Below are 19,226 nucleotides of genomic sequence, written 5' to 3'. Positions count from 1 at the left end.
GGACGATCGTCCTGGGATACATGTGCCAATTACCAAAAAAAGTCATCTAGTAGATCCTCATATATTGTTGCACTGAGAAGAAGAGAGGACCTAGGTTGCCTTCTTTAGCATTTCACACGCAATACCAACATGATACGATCGTCCTGTGCCAAATGTTTATATCACCAAACAAGGTCATCCACAAAAATTCTCATAAGTCGATGCACCCAAAAGAATGGAGGATATTGTTTGCCTTCATTAGGAATACACATGCAACACTAGATAACAACACTGAATCAGCCATTCATAAGAACTCATAAGGCCATATTTTCAATCATTCATCACTGACCTCACACACCAAAAAAAAAAAACAAAACAAAACAAAGAATTTAAAACAAATTTCAAACACGTCATTTTTACATATTCAAAGGTTTTAATAAAAAAACGAAATTCTTAATAAAATCAAAAAATCCAAATTCACACTACAACAAAAAACATACAAAATAAACCGATAATCTAATAAATAAAGAAGAGTGGCTGAATCAACATCCACAGATAGTATCTGCTATAGACTCCCTCAAAACAGTCAACTCGGCTACACCATCACCGTCCTGAGTTTCAAATTCATTCGACTCTAGCTCATACTCAGGTAATGAATGCCCAACCAGAAATTCAGAAGGTTCTGTAGAGATATGCAGCTGGTCTTCATCAGCCAAACTGAAGTCCATATCTGATTGAGAGGGATGCCGTCGGATGAAGTTGTGAAGTGTCATAGTAGCCGCCACAATATGCACCTGTTTGGAAAATGGATACGACGACATATCACGTAGGATGACCCATTTTTTCTTTCACATCCCAAATGTTCTTTCAATTACCCCACATAAAGAGGAATGACGTTTGTTAAACATTTCTTTTTTGTAATGGATCGTGTCGCTTGCTCTCTCAAAATCAGGAATATGGTATTTGGTGTCCGGATAGGGCTTTAGGTAGCCCTTCTGCATCGGATATCAGGCATCAACCAAAAAATATTTCCCTGTTATGAAAGACATTATTAATGACAAATAATACATATAAGTTATAGGTTTACATAGTTAAACAAACCTGGAGGCAGGTGAGGGAAACACTGCATTCTATTTCTAGTTACTTGGAAAAAAAAAACGACTGTCATGTGCACTCTCTTCCTATCCTGCCATTGCAAATGTGAAGCTCATGTTGAAGTCACATACTGTCATGACATTTTTGGGAGTTGAACAACTCCAACCAATGTACGCGACATTTTTATGGCTGGGTAGTCGAGCATCTACGTGTGTACCATCGATTGGCCAATTGCAACTCTGTTTTTAATTGTTAGAAACTCATTACATTCTAAAGTTAATGCAACACACTAATAAAACTTACATTGAAATATTACATGTAACGGGGATCATTGGCTATTTGTTCAAGAGTAGTAGTGAATGATTGATCCTCTGGCATAATGATTTGCGACGCTAAGCTCACAAGTGCTTGTTTACCTTTGGAGAAGTATCGAATAATTGTTTCTGAGGAATTTTGAAATCGCTCCATAGCTCCTCTAACAGATTCGTTCTGTGAGAGAATGTATAATGTTATAGCCAATACTTCTCTAGATGTCATTCTAGAAGAACCTTGAAAGCTATGGTTAGGAGATAACTCATGAAGGAGATCCAAAAAATGGGTGCAGTCATTCGATAAATGTTGTTGAACTTTTTCGGATGTCCAGAAAGCATCTCACCCACCCATTTATCCCCAAAAAAGGAGGATGTCATGTGTAGTATTCAACTAATGCTGGAGTGATAGTACTCCAAAAAATGATATTGTAATAGTTGCAGCCCATGTCATTCTTTTACGACGTTCTTGTTGCAGATCCATCCTAAAAAGAGCAAGATATTAGGATGAGATAAATTGTGGAGGAGTAGTAGCAGCAAAATGAAATATTAAAAATATCAAGGACTACAAAGTATCAAAAGGAATTACATATATTGTTTTGGAGAATAAATAAAACTGTCGGAAAAAAAATACCAAGAAAAAATCTAGTGACAAAAAAATGTAAAACAGTCTCATTCTTCCAGCAAAATATGCAAATATTCAATGTGCAGTTCAGGCCGCAGCGCAATGAACATTTGCCTACGGGTAGGGTCCTCAAGTTTTTTGACACATTTTGCATAAAAGCCCATATCGGCAACTAATTCTGGAATAGCATCCAAAGTTCCAATACATTCTATGATGATGTTGTCAGGGAGAGCAACAGCAGGTGACGGAGCTGCAAAAGCAGCAATCAGTTGATTGAATGAGCTTTTCACAAAAATGTCCTTTTTTTCCTCCTCCTGCCAAGCCTAGGCCTCTTGATAGGGAACTGGACTCCTCCATCCCCTTCTGGTTAATACTTGACCCTTATTCGTCAGTTATATTCTGCTCAGTGTTGACCTCACTTTTTTGTTGAGATCTAATCTTTCTTCCTTAGGAGTCTAAGATCTATCCATAGGGCTTTCCTGTTGACTATTCTAAGAGGACTGGCGATGGTATCCTCACCAATAGAAATTCTAAATTTTTCTTTACTTAGTCTAAGAACAAAATCAGTAGGCTAAAACTTTTCCTAAGTTTAAGTTCCCTGTGAAATTGACATTCCAGATTCAAAAATATGATATTACTGATACGACAAGTGCACTTGTATGAGCCCTCAGAATGTAGATGCATCTAGAAGTAGTATCAGAGGGAAGCCATGTGAATTTAAAAATTCAGAAATGGGAAAATCCCTGAAAGTGGCCTGGCACATGGCTTCAAAATGGATGAATTGGAAACAAAATATCAGGTTTAAAAGATTAACCAATAGGAAGCTTCAAATGTATGGGTTTTAGTTTAGGTATGTTAAAAAATTGAGTGGGTGAATTTATGGGTGAGAATTTTGGTGATTTTTTTATTTTCTTTTGAAAATTATTATGATTTGACAATTAAGAAAAAAAATTGTAATGATTGTGAAAGCTTTGTGAATATTTTAGTTAATGAAGTAGACGTTGTGAAAATTTTGTTTTGAATTTAAGTGAGTTTAAGTGAATTTAAAAAAATTAAATGAAAATGATGAAAAAAATGTTTTAAAATTACCATTTTATTATATTTTTAAAAATTTATTTTATTTTTATTAAATTTTTTTGATAACCTTGGTCATTGAATTATTTTTCAACATTTTATTGATTTATTTTATTTAATGAACTTTTCTTAATATTTATTTTCTTATATATATATTTTTAAATTTTGATGATTTTTTTTATTTGAATTTTATTTTGTTTTGAAATATTTTTGGTAAGTTTAAACTTTATTTGTTTATTTCAGTTTATTGATTTATTTTTAAAAAATAATTTTTATTTATTAAAAAATTTTCAAAAATTTTTATCTATAGATTTTGAAAATTACAATTATGTTAATTTCAATTTCAATTTAATTTAATTGTCTTAATAATTTTTATTTTATTCTTGAAATTTAAGGAATTTTTTATGGTTTTATTATTTTATTTATGTTAGTACAGTATTAACCTCCTTTTAATTTGATGTGATCTCCTTAATCAAATGGGCTCTCAAAAATTAAAAAAGAGGAATCATTCAAAGTGAGTGAAGGTGAGTGACATGCCCCAAGAAAAGATCCACTAGGAAGATCTAAGTCTCTAGGGTCAAAGGGTTGCTTAGGGCATTTAAGTCCTATAGAAACTCAACTAGAGCTTCAATAAATTGACCATAATAAACTCAACCAAAGGTTGAAGGTACACAAAAGCACTACGAGTCAAGAAATGGTTCAATTTCTAATCGGTGTGCATCTTATTAATAGTCAACTGGGAAAAGCCACTAGGAAATACTACGACTAAACCTTAAGTTCTAGAGAGAGAAAGAGACAAATATCATAAAAATGAGGTCCACAAATGAACCTCTAATAAGTTTGTTATATTGGACAAATATATTGCACGTATTGACATTTACCAAAATGATAAACAAGATCCAAAGGAATGTTATAGTAACAATACTTAAAACAAAACATATATTGAATTTGAATCAAAATGGAATAAGATTTTCTACCGAGGAATCTTAAGCAAAAAATTTCCAAGGAAAATATCAATTGTGGAATTTCAATTTTTAATTTGTCTATTTCAATTTTTCCTCTTAGAAATTTAAAGTGAAAACTATAAAAGATTTTCATAGGGAATCTTAGGCAACAGAAGCCTAAGGAAAGTTGAAAGATTGTTTGGAACGAAATTGTGGATAACGGTATCTTCAATGAAAAAAATATCTTGAATCAAGTAAAGGAAAAAATGAAAATGATTAGCTTAAGGCAAAAAGCTCAATGGCTCACATCCATCTTAAGACTAATCAAAAGAACGAACTCATGGTAAAATGCACAGGTACTCACATTTACCACTGAATCTGATCGAGAAAATGATGTCTTACTCCATTTAAGGTGGTCTCATACCAATTCTCAAAGATTGATTCACCTCCGACCAACTCATACCAATTCTCAAATATTGGTCGACCAAATCATCCTAGCCGACTGTCTTCAGAAATTCAACTGGTCACTTAGCCTTGAAGGACCGACGGATTGATGGTCCCCATCAAAAGTTCAACTGGCAACATCAATCAACTCTCCTTTTCTGTCTCAATCAACCAACCAAAGGACAACAAGACCCCAGACTCACGAGGATATAATTACTAGAATAGCCTATGCAACTTGTAATTTTTCTTCATTGATTTCCCCCTGCCATAAATAGATGTGGCTTTTCATAGAGTTGGATTTTTGGCCTCACTCTTCTCTCATTTATCTTACAATAAGGAACTTTCGGCTCTTCACCCTCTTCATGCACAAAATTATTTGATTATATAAATAGTGTCACCAGAGCCCAGGAATACCCCACTTTACTCAAGAGAGGTAAGTTGTTTGTGCACTTCTCTCTCTCTCTCTCTCTCTCTCTCTCTCTCTCTCTCTCTTTCATTTTTCTCTTGGGTCGAATGCTCTAATCCCTTAAGCGTGCCTCCAAGCCAAATTCAAATTTAACACTCTGCAAATTTTATTTTTTGGGCTTTCACATACATATCGCCTCTTTCCTATGCATTTACATATCCAACATCTAAACTTTATCTTTACATTTATACCACATAAAAATATACTACTATCTTAATTTGAAATGCACCTTTGCATACGAACGTAACATACATGTAAAAATTATAGTTTCTGGCTTCAAATTTGTAAATATATAGGAATTGAGTGGTATGTATGTAAATCTTCCATTTTTATGTTATCACTAACATAAATTTTGGCATGTTAAAGCATCAAGCTATCCTCTTTGTAGGTGGAAATGACATGTAAATCTCTTTATAGTTTATTAACGAGTATATAAAAATTTTATAAATAGCAACTAAACGGCCCAAAGTGAAGTGAAATACACATTTGCCCTCCTCTAATCTACACTTATTTGGATGCTCTTTACTCTCTCGACAAATTTGGATTAAATTGAGTCGGGGAAAAATATTACGTGTGAAGTTCGGACGTTATTTTACGTCAGACTCCAATGAAAAATTATCATGTGGGCCCACCTCGATTTGAATTTGCACGATATTTACTTTTATCAAATAAGTTGTACAGAGGAAGCAATAAAACAATAAAAGTTTTGAAACCCTAAAAACGAAAGATAACAGCTGCGATGAAGGGAAAAAATTTGCGTACATAAGACGTACGCAGAACTGCGTATGTCTGTAACCTGCAAACAGGTTACAGGGAGGATTTCAGGAGGTTATAACCGCGTTATACACTCTATAACATCCCTGTAACCTCTCTGTAACCTACCTATATATGAAAACAGAAGCGCGAAACTTACTCGAAGGTACAAGTAGGTTACAGGGAGGTTACAGGGGGTATAACGCGGTTATAACCTCCTAAAATCCTCCCTGTAACCTGTTTGCAGGTTACAGACGTACGCAGCTCTACGTACGTCTTATGTACGCAAATTTTTTCCACGATGAAGAGCTGCAGATACGCACATGAAGACTGAAATCAGGGAGTAGAAGCCATTGGTAGGTTTTATTGTGTGCATTGTTTCAAACCACTTAAATGTCATTTATGTTATGATCTATTTCATTCAAATAACTTATTTTGGAACCCCTACAACCTTGTTGTATTGAATAAATTTATGCAGTACAATAACGTTGCCTTCAAAGAAATAAATAGAAATAACGTTCAAATGCATAATATGGGAGGTGATATTGCTTCTAACGTGAATGATTATAGGCATTGAAAGACAAAAAAATTAGGCAATAGATTTTAAATACAAAATGTAGTGGCGATGACTCTTTTGTTGTATAAGCAAGTTTTATTACATGCATATATGACCCTTTTGTTGCATAAGATGTTATAATGAACATATTTTACCAAAAGGCTGAAATAGCATTATGTAAAATAGTGGTGATGTTGTTAAAGAAGAAGCAATGTCGATAAGCAATGTTGAGCTACTAATAACTGCTAAAATGACCAGTTCTGGAAGAAATAGCATGTTTGTCTTAAATCCAAATGAGAAGCTTCGATAAATAAGGAAATAAGGAAGATGAAAATACATGAGTGGACGAAACCCCAAAAAGCCAGAGTTTACCCTGTTTCAAATGCGATACTGCGATGATATTACGTGCCTTTGTCGGGTCAGGTAAAGTTGACCCTTTTTTTATCAAAATAATTAAAATTATATATGTACACGTGGTAATTTTTCATTGGAGTCAGGATGTAGAATTATGTCCAGACTCCGTACATAATATTTTTTCTGATTTGAGATGGTTATAGCTGTTTGCAAAATCATGTGTCTAAGTGTTTCATATAAAAAGGGGCAATTTATATGCATATCATCCGATTTATATATATATTTATATATCTAATACCTGATCTTCAATTTTTATATTTCTACCACTCAAATCTTTCATACCACTTAAAAAAAACTATGATTTTAACTTTTATAAAATGAAATAAATAATTTCATACATAACTTAGATTGTCCACATGTAAAAATTGCACATTAAGTGTTTGATATATAAACAAATAAGAACTAGTGGTATGCATATAAATCTTCTTTTATAAAAAAAATATATTTTAATTAGTATAATATGTGAATGATAGCAATAACTTATAAAGAATGCAATTGAAATATACGATTTTGTGGAAACAATCTCCTTTTAAAATTGTTGGGTAATGAAATCTTCCATTCTAAGAATAAAATCAATGATTTTCACGCCCTAATCATGGGCTAATAGAGGGAGAATATTATGTATGAAATCTGTAAACATGCGAACTCCTTCTACAATCATGTTCTACAACACTATCATACACATGTATACCAGTGTCGTACATTATTGTATAAAGAGTTCGCACATAAGGACCCCATACCTAATAATTTTTCTTAACCAAGAAGAAATAATGGTTGGAGACAATCAGATCCCACATCTGCCAAGTGTAGCCCCACTCAGTGTCGGCAACCTGTTTGATATTTGGCCTCATCGAATTCAAAGATCGCTTTTTTCTCACCAGAGGAAATTTTACTACTTATTGTTATTTCATAAACAGCCAAGCCATCAATCAAACTCTGCACACTACTTGTATTTCAAATCCTTAAAAGAACTAACAAAAAAAATCATTTAAGCCATACTTTGAAAAAAAAAAAAAAGAGCTTCTGTTACAGTTCCCAGTGTTCAATCATGACTGGATGTTTTAACTTCTATAATTGATCGCGCATGAATATAACTTTAGAATGATGCATATCAATCAGATTAATTGTAGTCCACAAACTATAATTTCTCCATTCGGCTGCCTAATTACAAATCAGTATTGATTTTAATATCAAAAATATACATCAAATCAAATTCTGAGCAGCACAAGCATTTCCAATTATCAAAGCAGAATCCTATACCCCAAAACTGCACAACAGCTTGGTGAGGATTTGACAGCAAAACAAAGAATCACAGAGAAAAGTAATTAATCCCCAATCCATTCTTCTTCAAGAACATCTCAGATATAAAGCCCTAAGTCATCGAAACAATACAGAAACAAAAGAACAAACAGTAATTAATTAAATAAAATTGCAATCCGACCTGGTCGGTAGTTCACTACGACCTCCGTGAAGGACCGCTTGCCTCTCCAATGGCCGCGTACCAGCCACCGGGACCTGCCGCCTCCTCATCAAGAAACAAATCATCATTCTTCCGAAACACGGCGTGGATCAATACAACCACCACTCCAATCAACAACGAGATCAGAATATTCATGGTAGCTCTGGTGAGCAGGAGAAGCACGAGAGTCAATAGAGACAGGGCGATGAGAACAAATAGGTCACTGATAGTGCGCCCCAGAATGAAAACAGGTTCATCCCGGAGGAAATAGAGGAAAAGCCAGGCGAACATCGTGACCACGAAGACGATCAGTGAGATCGGATGCCAGAGGAGGCTCAGAAAGACGATGAAGAGGACGATGATTGCGTAGTTCATGGCGAAATAGGTGGCGTTGGTTCGGATCCGGAGATAGGTTTCGCCGAGGCCGAGCGGAAGGGAGAAAGAGTGGAAGTGGAGCATCTCGCGCCATGCCCGGCGAGTCGCGAGAGCTGATCGGCCGCGAGCTTTGGCGCGGGAGATGTAGTCGAGGGGTGATGATTCCCCGGGAGAGGTGGGGATTGTGCCGTAGGTCGCCATTTGGATCGATTTTGTTTCCTGCGGGTGGGTTTTGGAGGGGATGGGAGGGTTGAGTCATGCATCGGAGAAGAAGGATTCTGCCATTGTAACCTAAGTTAAAAGGTTTGATTTTTCAAAGAGTAACTGGTGTTGACAACTACTTTGTTTTGGATATCTCGACGACGACAGTTAATGCAAACCGCAGCCCACGTATTAATATGTGTAAATTGATAATATTTTGATGAATATAATCATAATATCATCAAATTTATATCTATATGTGGCAATTATATCCAATATTGCAAATGGAAAAAAAAAAATATATCCTAACCTTAGCATAAAATATATAAGAAAGTGAATTAGTTATTCATTATTATAATTATTTTTTAGATAATATAAATTTAAAATTAGGGTATTACTCTTCTCTAAAAAATATATCCTAACCTTAGCATAAAATATAGAAGATGATTTGATTGCAATATTAATTTCAGTATGTTATTAGAATAGCAATTATGAAATGATAGCATTGATTAAGGGATAGTAGTTAGGTTAAATATATTAATTGGGTTAGAACAGTTGTAGTCGAACTACAATAGTTATTGTTGGGCCATGATGACTAAGGTTAGGCTATAATGTTATAGTTATGCTACAAGAGTTTGTGATCGTTGACAATTGTTGATGACTATTGATGACAAATTCTCTTCATAAGTGTACTTAGTTCTCAACTCGGCCTCCCTCGTACTTGAAGAATTAAATTTTTTAAATAATTTTTTAGAAAGTGTTTTGATAAATTTAACCTAATTCCCAAATAGTATATCAGATGATCCATATTGATTTCTTCGATCATTGGTTATTCTTTTAGCATTTAAATGACTTAACAATCTCAAAATTAAATAATTTTAAGCTCGTTGAATTCCTCTTATTAAGTTGCTTGATCGGACTATAAACATGCCAAATTTAAGAATTGTTTGGTCTTCCAATTAAAATTTTAAATTATACTTCAAGTGTTTAATATATGCATATTTGAACTTGGATACGATCACTTTTGGTATCGTTCATTTATATTATTTAGATATTCATTTTGATTATAAATAAATTAAAATTAGAGCTCATACAATCTTTAATTTGATTCTTAAAATTATCATGCAAAATGCATCAAGATCTATGTCTATATCAATTGCTACTATATATCAAAAATATGACAAGGTCGTTTCTACAAGTTGGTGAAGTCTTCTTTGTTTTCTAATACTCATAATAGTTCTCTCAAATTCTGAGTCATAAGACACAAGTCATGTAGGTCCTGAACTACGCATACACAACTAGAGACTCTACAATGTAGGATTCACACAACAAGAAAACAAAAATATTTTTGAAAATTTTCTCTTTTTTAAACAAACAAATAATTACACAAAAAGACTAACGATACAAATTTCCATGTCTAAATTTAAATGGTTCACCTAAAAAATTAACTACACTATCACTTCCCGGGCAACGGCTCCAAATAGATTTGATGTGGCCTTGACTTAAGTCTAGATGCACTTGAACTCCGGGGCCTTATGCATAAACCCCAATAATATGTTGGGTCGATGTGTCACTGCCTGACCACCCAGCCTACTTCTGTCCTCCGCTAGATCCTTCTCCCATCAAAGGCCTTTAAGAGAGTCGAACGATCCCACATCATTTGTTGGTTTGGCTGACATCCACTGTTTGGAAGATAGTTTCTCGAGGAGATCTAATGAACAAAAGGAAAAAGGAGTATGAATAAGAAGGGCACAGACGAAAGACCAATTATCCATAATGATCCATAGGTGAAAGACCAAGGGTTATGTTTTGTTTTTTTTTTAGTCAGAGTTGTCAAAACAAATGTTAAAACAAATAATCCATAGTGGTTTAGTTGATATCCACTGTTTTGTTTATTTTTCATCACATTATTCTGTTTTACAAATAACATTATTTTCTGCACCATCAAATGATTCAAAAAAGATAAATAAAAAATAGAAGAAATATGATATCACTAGATAATAAATTAAAGAAGAACGTAGAAAATTTTTATCAGATAATCTTCATGTGATAGAGCAAGAGTGTATGCACAAAACAAAATTAGGTCAAATCACCTTGAAAATATATCCATGGAGAAAACCCTATTAAAGCAACTCGCAAAATTATAGAACCAAACTTATATTTTGTTTTGGGATCAATATTAACTGCCAAAAGATCAATACCCTTTAGTAAATTACATATTGTGAGATACCCAAGAATACTCTTGATTAGAGGAGTATTGCTTACATTTTATGATAACTAGTGAATGAGTATAACAAAGATGTTGTCGTCTCAAATAGAATCATCCCAATGATTTCATAGCCATACCAAGCTATAATGTAGAGGGTGAATCAGCTTATTCACTATGGACAGCGACCTATCAACATTGGGGCCTATAAAATGACATCAATGGTATCAATGGAATAGAATTAGCTTAAACGGGGTAAATCAATGAAAATTTAAGGAACCTTAAGCTGGTAGAGAAACATAAAATTAACTGTTACTGAGACGAGAACGTTGGCTTGTAAAAGAGAAGCATAAAATTGAGTGTTATTGAGATGAGAATGCTCAGGTGGGTGAGAGGCTTTTAGGGACAAAATGCAAAATAAATATATCAGTGAAATGGTTGAAGTAGCTCTAGTGACAAACAAGATTAGAGAGTGCCACCTGAGATGATTTGGTCACATCAAATCTGATGACCCAGTTTCGAGAGCAGACTTTTTAAATTTGACTTGTGCTACGAAAGGTTGAGGTAGACCTAAAAAGACTTGAGCATATTCTATACAAACAAATCTTAATTTATTAGAATTAAATGAAAACATGACACTCAATAGGTCACAATGAAGAAAAAAGATTCTCTTATCACAATGAAGAAAAAAGATATTCTCTTAGCCGACTCCACTTAGCGGGATAAATGATTGTTGTTTCTTTGTCATTATTGTAATATAACTATTAATTTCATTAGAAACATAGCTCTCGTCCCAATTCTTTCATATGCATATTTCATTGTGACAAAAAATATGTGCAATTTTTTTTGTTTATGGTTGCATTCCCGTTTATAGTGGAATTGAGGAAAAAGACTTTTTTTTTTGAAATTTTCATTTCTCAAACAGTAGAACTATGAGAACTTGCATAATGCCCATCATTTGCTAATTTGCTTTCTATTTCTCATACAGGTGCTCATTACGATGCTGGCTAGCAATTACCACCATAGTGACACAGTTCTATGGGTTGCATCGCACGAAGCCAAATGACGGGCAAGTGTCGTCATTCTGTAATGCTTGATGTTATGTTTTTGTTTCTGCTTATACAATCCTCAACTACCATATTTTCTTACTCGACGTTTTCCAACTCTGAAGGAAGGATTTGCATCTTAACTTCGTATTGCTGTTGGAATCATCTTGGTTCAAGAAACTTATTTGTTCAGACTTGGATTAATTTTCAGTTTCAATGTTTATGCTTAATTAGTCTAATTTGTTGTATTTATTGACAAATAAAGCGAGACGGTAGGCCTTTGGAAGCAGCTAGTAAAATGGACTCGAATGTTCAACAATTCTTATGTATTTACATCCCTAACACATAAACTTTGCTTTTTTACATTTATACCAACCAAAATTGTCATATTACATAAAAATATCACTATTTTAATTTTTCAGGAATGAAGTACATATTTTCATGCTCAAGTTGGTATACACATAAAAATTTAAGTTTAGGTGTTAGATATGTAAATACATAAGAATTAAATGAGTGATGTGTTTGCTATGATAAGAAAATTTGGTTAATTTAGTTGTGTGATATATATAAATACACAAGAATTAGGTGGTATGCATGTAAATTAAAAAAAAAAAAAACAGAGGATTTTTGCCTTACTTAAAAAATTTGATATTTACATACATGGAGCACACGAAAGTTCCTATTTACGTCCATAGCACCCAAATTCTCTTAAAATCCACATGATTAGCACTTTCACTAAGCACATCTTCCCTGCCGCCTACTCTCCGTCATGCATTCTCGACGCTACTCAGGACTCCTAACATTATTTGTATTAGGAGTCCAATGGTGGGGCGCCACGTGGCCCTACATCAATACACTGACATTGACGAAGTGTTAAAAAAGGTAGAGTCCACTTGACAGGTGACACTCTATCATTGGACTCCGAATGCATCCGGAGTTCTAATGTAAAATTTTTTCTTTAGCATCAACCCTATTCAAACCCTCTCATTCTCTTTCTACCCTATTTTTTCTTACCTGCAATTGCAAGAACCTTTTTGTTGCAGATTGATTCCAAGAACAAACAACATGTAATTAAGGAACACAAAAAGAAAAAAAAAAAATTAAACACAAAAAAATGATCATAGATCATAGCTAGTCGAAGGATAAAGATTCATTAAAATCTAAATCAGATTGTGAATATTGCACCGAGGATGAAGATCATGGGTCACGAGCACGAGGATGGTCTGCCGAGAGGCACCAACACAATAATATAGAGGAATAGAAAGCACAACTGGAGATCATCTTCACCATTGGCCATATTCGAGAGCACCGTGTCCGGACAACGGAAACAATACACTATAGTGTGAGAAATTTTTTTCTCTCCGACAAAGATGAATCAAATCCGTTGATAGGACGCAAAGCTGCGTTCTCCATACATAATAATTTCTCCTATTAGGTCTGTCTAGCAAAATATGACATAAATTATCAGGATTTAATAAATTCCCTAAGAGCAGTTTTGTTGGGAAGAAAAGAAAACAACGAGAAAAACAGTTCAACAATTCCCGCCCAAATATCATTGCACCCACTGCTAGCAAGCGACGGTAATAAAATTTAACAGTGCTATAGACATAAATATGAACTTTTAGGTGCTGTATATGTAAATAAAAATCCTTTTTTGTTCAGGGTATGTGAAAAATATAGGCTACCTAACCCGAGGCTCGCTGAGCCCATTTCGGTTTTCCCCCAGGTCCGTGATCTCTTCCGTTCCTCGTCTCTCTACTCAAGCCCCAGCTTGCCGCATTTCTCAAACCTTTCTGCTTGCATTTCTTTCTTGCACGCTAGTCTTAAGAGCAACCTCATGCTGTGGCTATCAGGCGGGAATCAGATTTCAGCTTCGGCAACTGGGAAACGAGATCACGCGGGATCTTGGTTTCGGAAAGCCGATCCGCCATTGATGGACTATAGGCTTTTGGTGGGACTTCATTTTAGGGATGTTGTGTCAGCTTCTAAGATGGGAATGCACCTTTGCTTGAGAAAGTAAGTTGAACTATGTATGGTTCTTATTCCTATGTAGTTTAGATGATGTTGCTCTTCTAATCTATACCATTAATCAAATCTTTACCAGAAATATCTGGCAAGTGTGAAACATTGCAAGGTGGAAACGCCATGGTGAAACTTTGATTCTCAGAGTTGGATTGGCAGGATATAACTAGATTTGTTGTGGAAGGTATGCTTTAGGACTACTAAAAAAGATTTTATCCTGGATTTTATTGTAAGCTAATGGGCAATGCCACCTTAATTTTTGCTTCTAGGTATTATAATTTAGGCTGCTTAATCATGCTCCCTCGGTTCTTTGCCGCATTAGAGAAATCGATTGAATGTCAACACATTTAACTATTGAGAGCTACAATAAGAAACAAACTCTGACCTACATTAGTTGGGTTGCCCACCTTCTTATTTCTACATTCAGCAAAATTGACAATGATACCGCGATCTTGTTCTTGGTTGATACTTCAATTTGCATCAATCATGTGTAAAATCAATTAGTAAATTTTCTAACTTGTTTAATGATTTTGGAAGAGAGTCATAGATTATTGGTTTAAGGTAAATCAAAGTTGGGCTACTTAGATTAGATCAAAAGGTGAGTCAAAGAAGGTCCGATGGTTCGTAGGATGAATCCTAAGGCTTTGGAATGATTTTGATTCACATGGTTCAAGGGTCCTAAGTGGTTACCTAAGGGTACGTTGGGTCTTAGAAAAGAGTTTGATTCTGATATTTAATGTAATAGTTGTGGTTAGCTTAACTTTAATTAAATGAGCTGTAGACCATTTCGATTTCATCTTAATTCAATGGGAATTGTTCAATTTTGAGTTTAGTTTCAGCCACAAACTAGTTATGTTGGAAAGTCAATTAATGGAATTCCTATGAATAGATCAATAACAAATTCTCCCTAAGGTCAAACAGGACGATGAGGATGTGATCTGACGAACATCCTTGGAACAGATGCAAATACAATGTTGGCATGAAAATGTAATTATAATATCGAGATTTGAAGAAGACAAGAGAGAACCGATGGAAGATCCTTTTGGATCTATGTGTAATGATTCACTATCTTTGTAATAATTGAAATCTTCTGATTTATAGAAGTGCTTCCTCTCTTCCATTGATTATTGCTTTATGAATAGGAAGATTTCTCTTATTACAAAGATAACTAATCACTACACAGATCTCGAAGGGTCTTTGATTTGTTATCTCTTTTTTTTTCTTTTAATCTTGACATTATAAATAAATTGTCCTTATCAATGCCATACTTGCAATCAATTCCTTAGGTATCCGGGTCATATCCTTGTTAGCTTGTTTAGCCTTTTGGGGAATTGGCCATTGATGACCTTGTCGAGGGTTCACAAAGATATCTTTTTAGACTCACCATAGAGGTGACTCGCATGCTACTCATTTTAGATATTGTCGCAAAGGCATGAGTCTAGTCTCTTGGGCTTAATTAGTGTTCTAACAATTTAGAGTATAAGGATTTTATAATACTTGAATGTTGTTGAGTGAACCATAATTTCAAAGTAGTTGTAGCATGCAACTAAGAAAAATATAAGATGATTTTTTTGCTAAAATATTTAAATAGAGTGATATAGCCTCGACATGAAAAATTTAGTTTGTGATAATGCTCCAAGTCTCGACATGAAAAATTTAGTTTGTGAACTCGACTAGACGGGTTCTTCAAGCATTAGGGCTGATTTAAAAAAATACAAAAATGCGCCAGTATTAAAATTTGAAAATAATAAATTTAAATTTATAAGACTTTCATATTTTTCACATAAAGTAAATATAAATGAATTTCCATGAAGGGAGTGGCTGTGAGTATACAAATCTTTTTTTTTCTCATTAAATTAGATAGTGGCATGTCAAAGGGAAGTAGATTTATGTATACACTATCATGAATGTTGAATTTATTTCTTTTGAGTTATTTATACTTCTCTCTTTTCTGTAAGAAGTAGTGTTCATTTCTATTTTTTAGAAAGCAAAGAAACTCAAAGATGACATGTTAGGGAGGCTATGATGACCAAGAGGGAGATGAGGTGAGTTGCGGGTTAAATTTGCCACTCTAGCCTTCTTTCTTGTTTGTTTAGTTGTGTACAAATTGAGGGACTCATTGTTTGTAGGTGTGCAAACATTGGGCCTTCAATGTCAAGTTTCTCACAACTTTTATTATTGGACGCCAGAGGAGTTGGTGATTCTTTTTTTAAATATCTTTCCACCGGCGATCTACAATCACAATTTATTTTACAATAAATTTTTTCAATTAGTAATCTGAAAGTATTAGTTGAGGCTTGTTTTACTCTCATTGCTCTATTCAAGTGTTTAAGGTCTTCCATTTGAAGTGACTCAAATGGAAGCGAACTGCTTGTCGCTCCTTTCTTGGCGAGAGAGATTCTATCCTTAAGCTATTACCATTCATTTTAGTAATGCGTGTATTTTGAACTAGTCTCTTTTCTCAAACTTTCGTATTGTGTTCTTTTTGTAATATAATGTACTAAGGGTTTCAATGATTATAAAAAGTCTTTTCATGTATACCTTTTTCCATGTACATCTTTCATACTTAAATCGTTAGCCATGTCACTTGTGTTGATGTGTAGGTGGAAACATTCGCACGCCAGATTACAAATTTGTCATATAGGCTATATACTTTAGTGAATTCCTTGTATATTAGGCACTATCGGTAGTTATAATTATTCTTTTACCCTCGAATGAATTCTTATGAGTGATAGTGAATTCACAAAGAGATATTATGGGTGTTGAGATGTGGTTCTTCAATCCTTAAAATTTAATGTAATTGGCGGGATTGAACTTTCTTAGGTGAGTTTCTAAAGTTTTATGGTAAACTTAGTTTTAGATGTCCTCAGCGGGATCGCTTGGGCAGTTTCTTAAATATTATTAGGATAAAAACGATAATAAATGAGTGGACAGTGGGAGTTTTGAACATATCAATACTCTTGTCTATGAATATAATGTGTTAAAAGGTAGGTTATTCACGTGGGAAGTGGCATTAATGACTCATTTCATTCCTTCCCCATTGCCCCACTCCTTCCTCGACTATAAACAATAGTTTATGGCTGGAGTATTGTGCAATGAAGGAAAAGACTAAGTGGACTTTCAATTCCCTTTTTCAGCTTCTTGAATTTTTGTTTGTTATCGACCGAATGGTGGAATCTTTATTTGTTATTGTCTGAAGGTCATCAATGATTTTTGTTTGTCAACATCCTCAGCAACGACGAGCTATGTCGAGCTCCACCCTCCAATCAAAATTAATCTCTAGGAAATCTAAAGCAACTTCTCAGATCACTATACATTTATGGTGATTTGAGTCCTATTTATGGATTTTGTTTTTTTTTTGCTTTCTCAGTTTTTAAAGAGATGCATATAATTAATGGACTTTACCGACCTGATGTTTTGGTTTGTTAAGTCCTATATTGGATGATCTAATATTTGATTAGCAACTTTACTCTTAAAAGGGATCTTATTGTATAATTTGAATTATTCATGCTTGCATCATTCTGTATTTGAAGAAATTTGTAATGAAAAAATGGCTTTCTAGTCCTATGTTGAATTTGAACTTGCTGATTTTCTTGAAGAACCCTTTGAGATGAAATTGCTAATATTTTTAATTATTTAGTGAACTGTATTACTTTAGTTGGAATTACCGAGTCACTTTTACATTTTATGTGCAAGATTCTCGTTTTATATGAAGGTTTTGTTGGTGGGACTTGAGCTCTATTGGTCACTCATTGGAATTTTCATACATGTTCATCACTTCGGAATTTCCTATAGTATGAGTTTGCTCATATGAGTATTATAGGGATTCTTTGGAGTAGACTTAAGCTCAAATAAAGAAATCTCTTATCACCCTCTTTTCCAGTTGTTAATCCTCTCCCTACGCCTTTGAGACATAGGAAGGGAAAATGACTTTGCATGGTGATGACTATTCTTTGCCTTTGGAGCGTTTAGTCGCCTACATTCTTTTTTCTTTCGAGGTTTCTAGAACTATTCTCGCAAGATTTTTAGTTGAGGTTTTTCAACATTGCCTTAAGAGTAGTCTTCAACTCTCTAGCTTGGCACATTCTTACCACACTATATTCATCATGGAATAATGAAAGAATAAACTTTCTAGAAAATGTAATTTATGAAATTTTTTTTGTAATTAAACTTGGCTAGGCAAATTCGTCGAGCTTTCAGAAATAAAGTATTGACAGATTATTTTAAGGGTAAAAAAATTTAAGATGATCTCCACTCACAATTTTGAGGATTTCTTTCTTGGTTTAATTCTTTAACTTACATGGTCTAGATCCAGCTTGCCCTTGGATGATGTGGTGTCCTATTCAAGTTTGGTCCATTTTTTTCTATCCCTTGATTGTGCGCTATGAGATCCATTTTTTTCAAAACCAAGCCACTTTGAAGTTTCTCTCATTTTCTTGTGAATTGTATTTTTTTGCAGCTGTCCTCTTGGTTTCTTATTGTTAGAAGACATATTTAATTCACAATTCCTCTAACACATCCAATGTATGACTGTAGGCCTTCTTCATGTATGCTGTGGCGTTCATTAAACTCAGTTTCCATAAAATTGGATGTGACAATTACGCGTTGGCTATGCATATTGTATTATACAAACAATGTAACCTCCTTCATTGACTGAACTCTATTTAGTTTAAATTCAAATTTGGTTTTGTTCAACCAAACTTTAGGTTTAATATAGTCAAGTACGTTTTATAGGAGAGCGTGGACTGAACCTACTTAGGTTTGGTTTGAACTTTAGCTCCTCATGCTCCAAGGTGAACTTGATACTGAACACCAAACTATATAAATTGGGCTTGGGTTCAATCAGAGCTCTCTTGGAACTGAATGAAGGAGGCTGGGGTAGCCAAGCCAAGGTCAGGAAGCCACCTAGAAGCACTAGGAGGGAAACTTAAGCCTTAAAGAGGTGTTATAAACCCAATTGAATTTGGATTGACCAAGAATTAGATCAACAAATGGACCCCTAATATATGTGATGGATAAACCAAAATACAACACATATTGGTGTTGATTGAGGCAACCAACAAAGTTCAAAATGAGTATCAAATCAAAGATATGGTTTTGGATTTGAATTTTGAGAGAGATTTAAAGTTTGGACTTAGATTTTGAATCTGATTTTGATTTGATTGGAGTTTTGAACTTGACAGATGCTTAGAGGTTGTCTTAATTGAAACCTATTAAAGCTAAATTCAACAAAAGATGACCGTGATTACCTATAAGATT

At 34.2% G+C, this 19,226-nt stretch overlaps 1 protein-coding gene across 1 annotated transcript; it reads right to left on the bottom strand.

Annotated features, from left to right (window-relative positions):
- Positions 1 to 7,980: 7,980 nt before the first annotated feature.
- Positions 7,981 to 8,870, bottom strand: LOC110020299 (PRA1 family protein F3-like). Its single transcript, XM_020718353.1, has one exon. It carries the CDS (start codon positions 8,691 to 8,693, stop codon positions 8,115 to 8,117), a length of 579 nt encoding a protein of 192 aa, XP_020574012.1. The 5' UTR covers positions 8,694 to 8,870; the 3' UTR covers positions 7,981 to 8,114.
- Between the last annotated feature and the right edge of the window lie 10,356 nt (positions 8,871 to 19,226).

The sequence above is a fragment of the Phalaenopsis equestris genome, unplaced genomic scaffold (assembly GCF_001263595.1).
Source record: "Phalaenopsis equestris unplaced genomic scaffold, ASM126359v1 Scaffold000094, whole genome shotgun sequence".
NCBI classification, from domain to species: Eukaryota; Viridiplantae; Streptophyta; class Magnoliopsida; order Asparagales; family Orchidaceae; genus Phalaenopsis; species Phalaenopsis equestris.
Note: the sequence above shows the minus strand (reverse complement) of the source record. Positions and strands in the feature narration are given on the sequence as shown.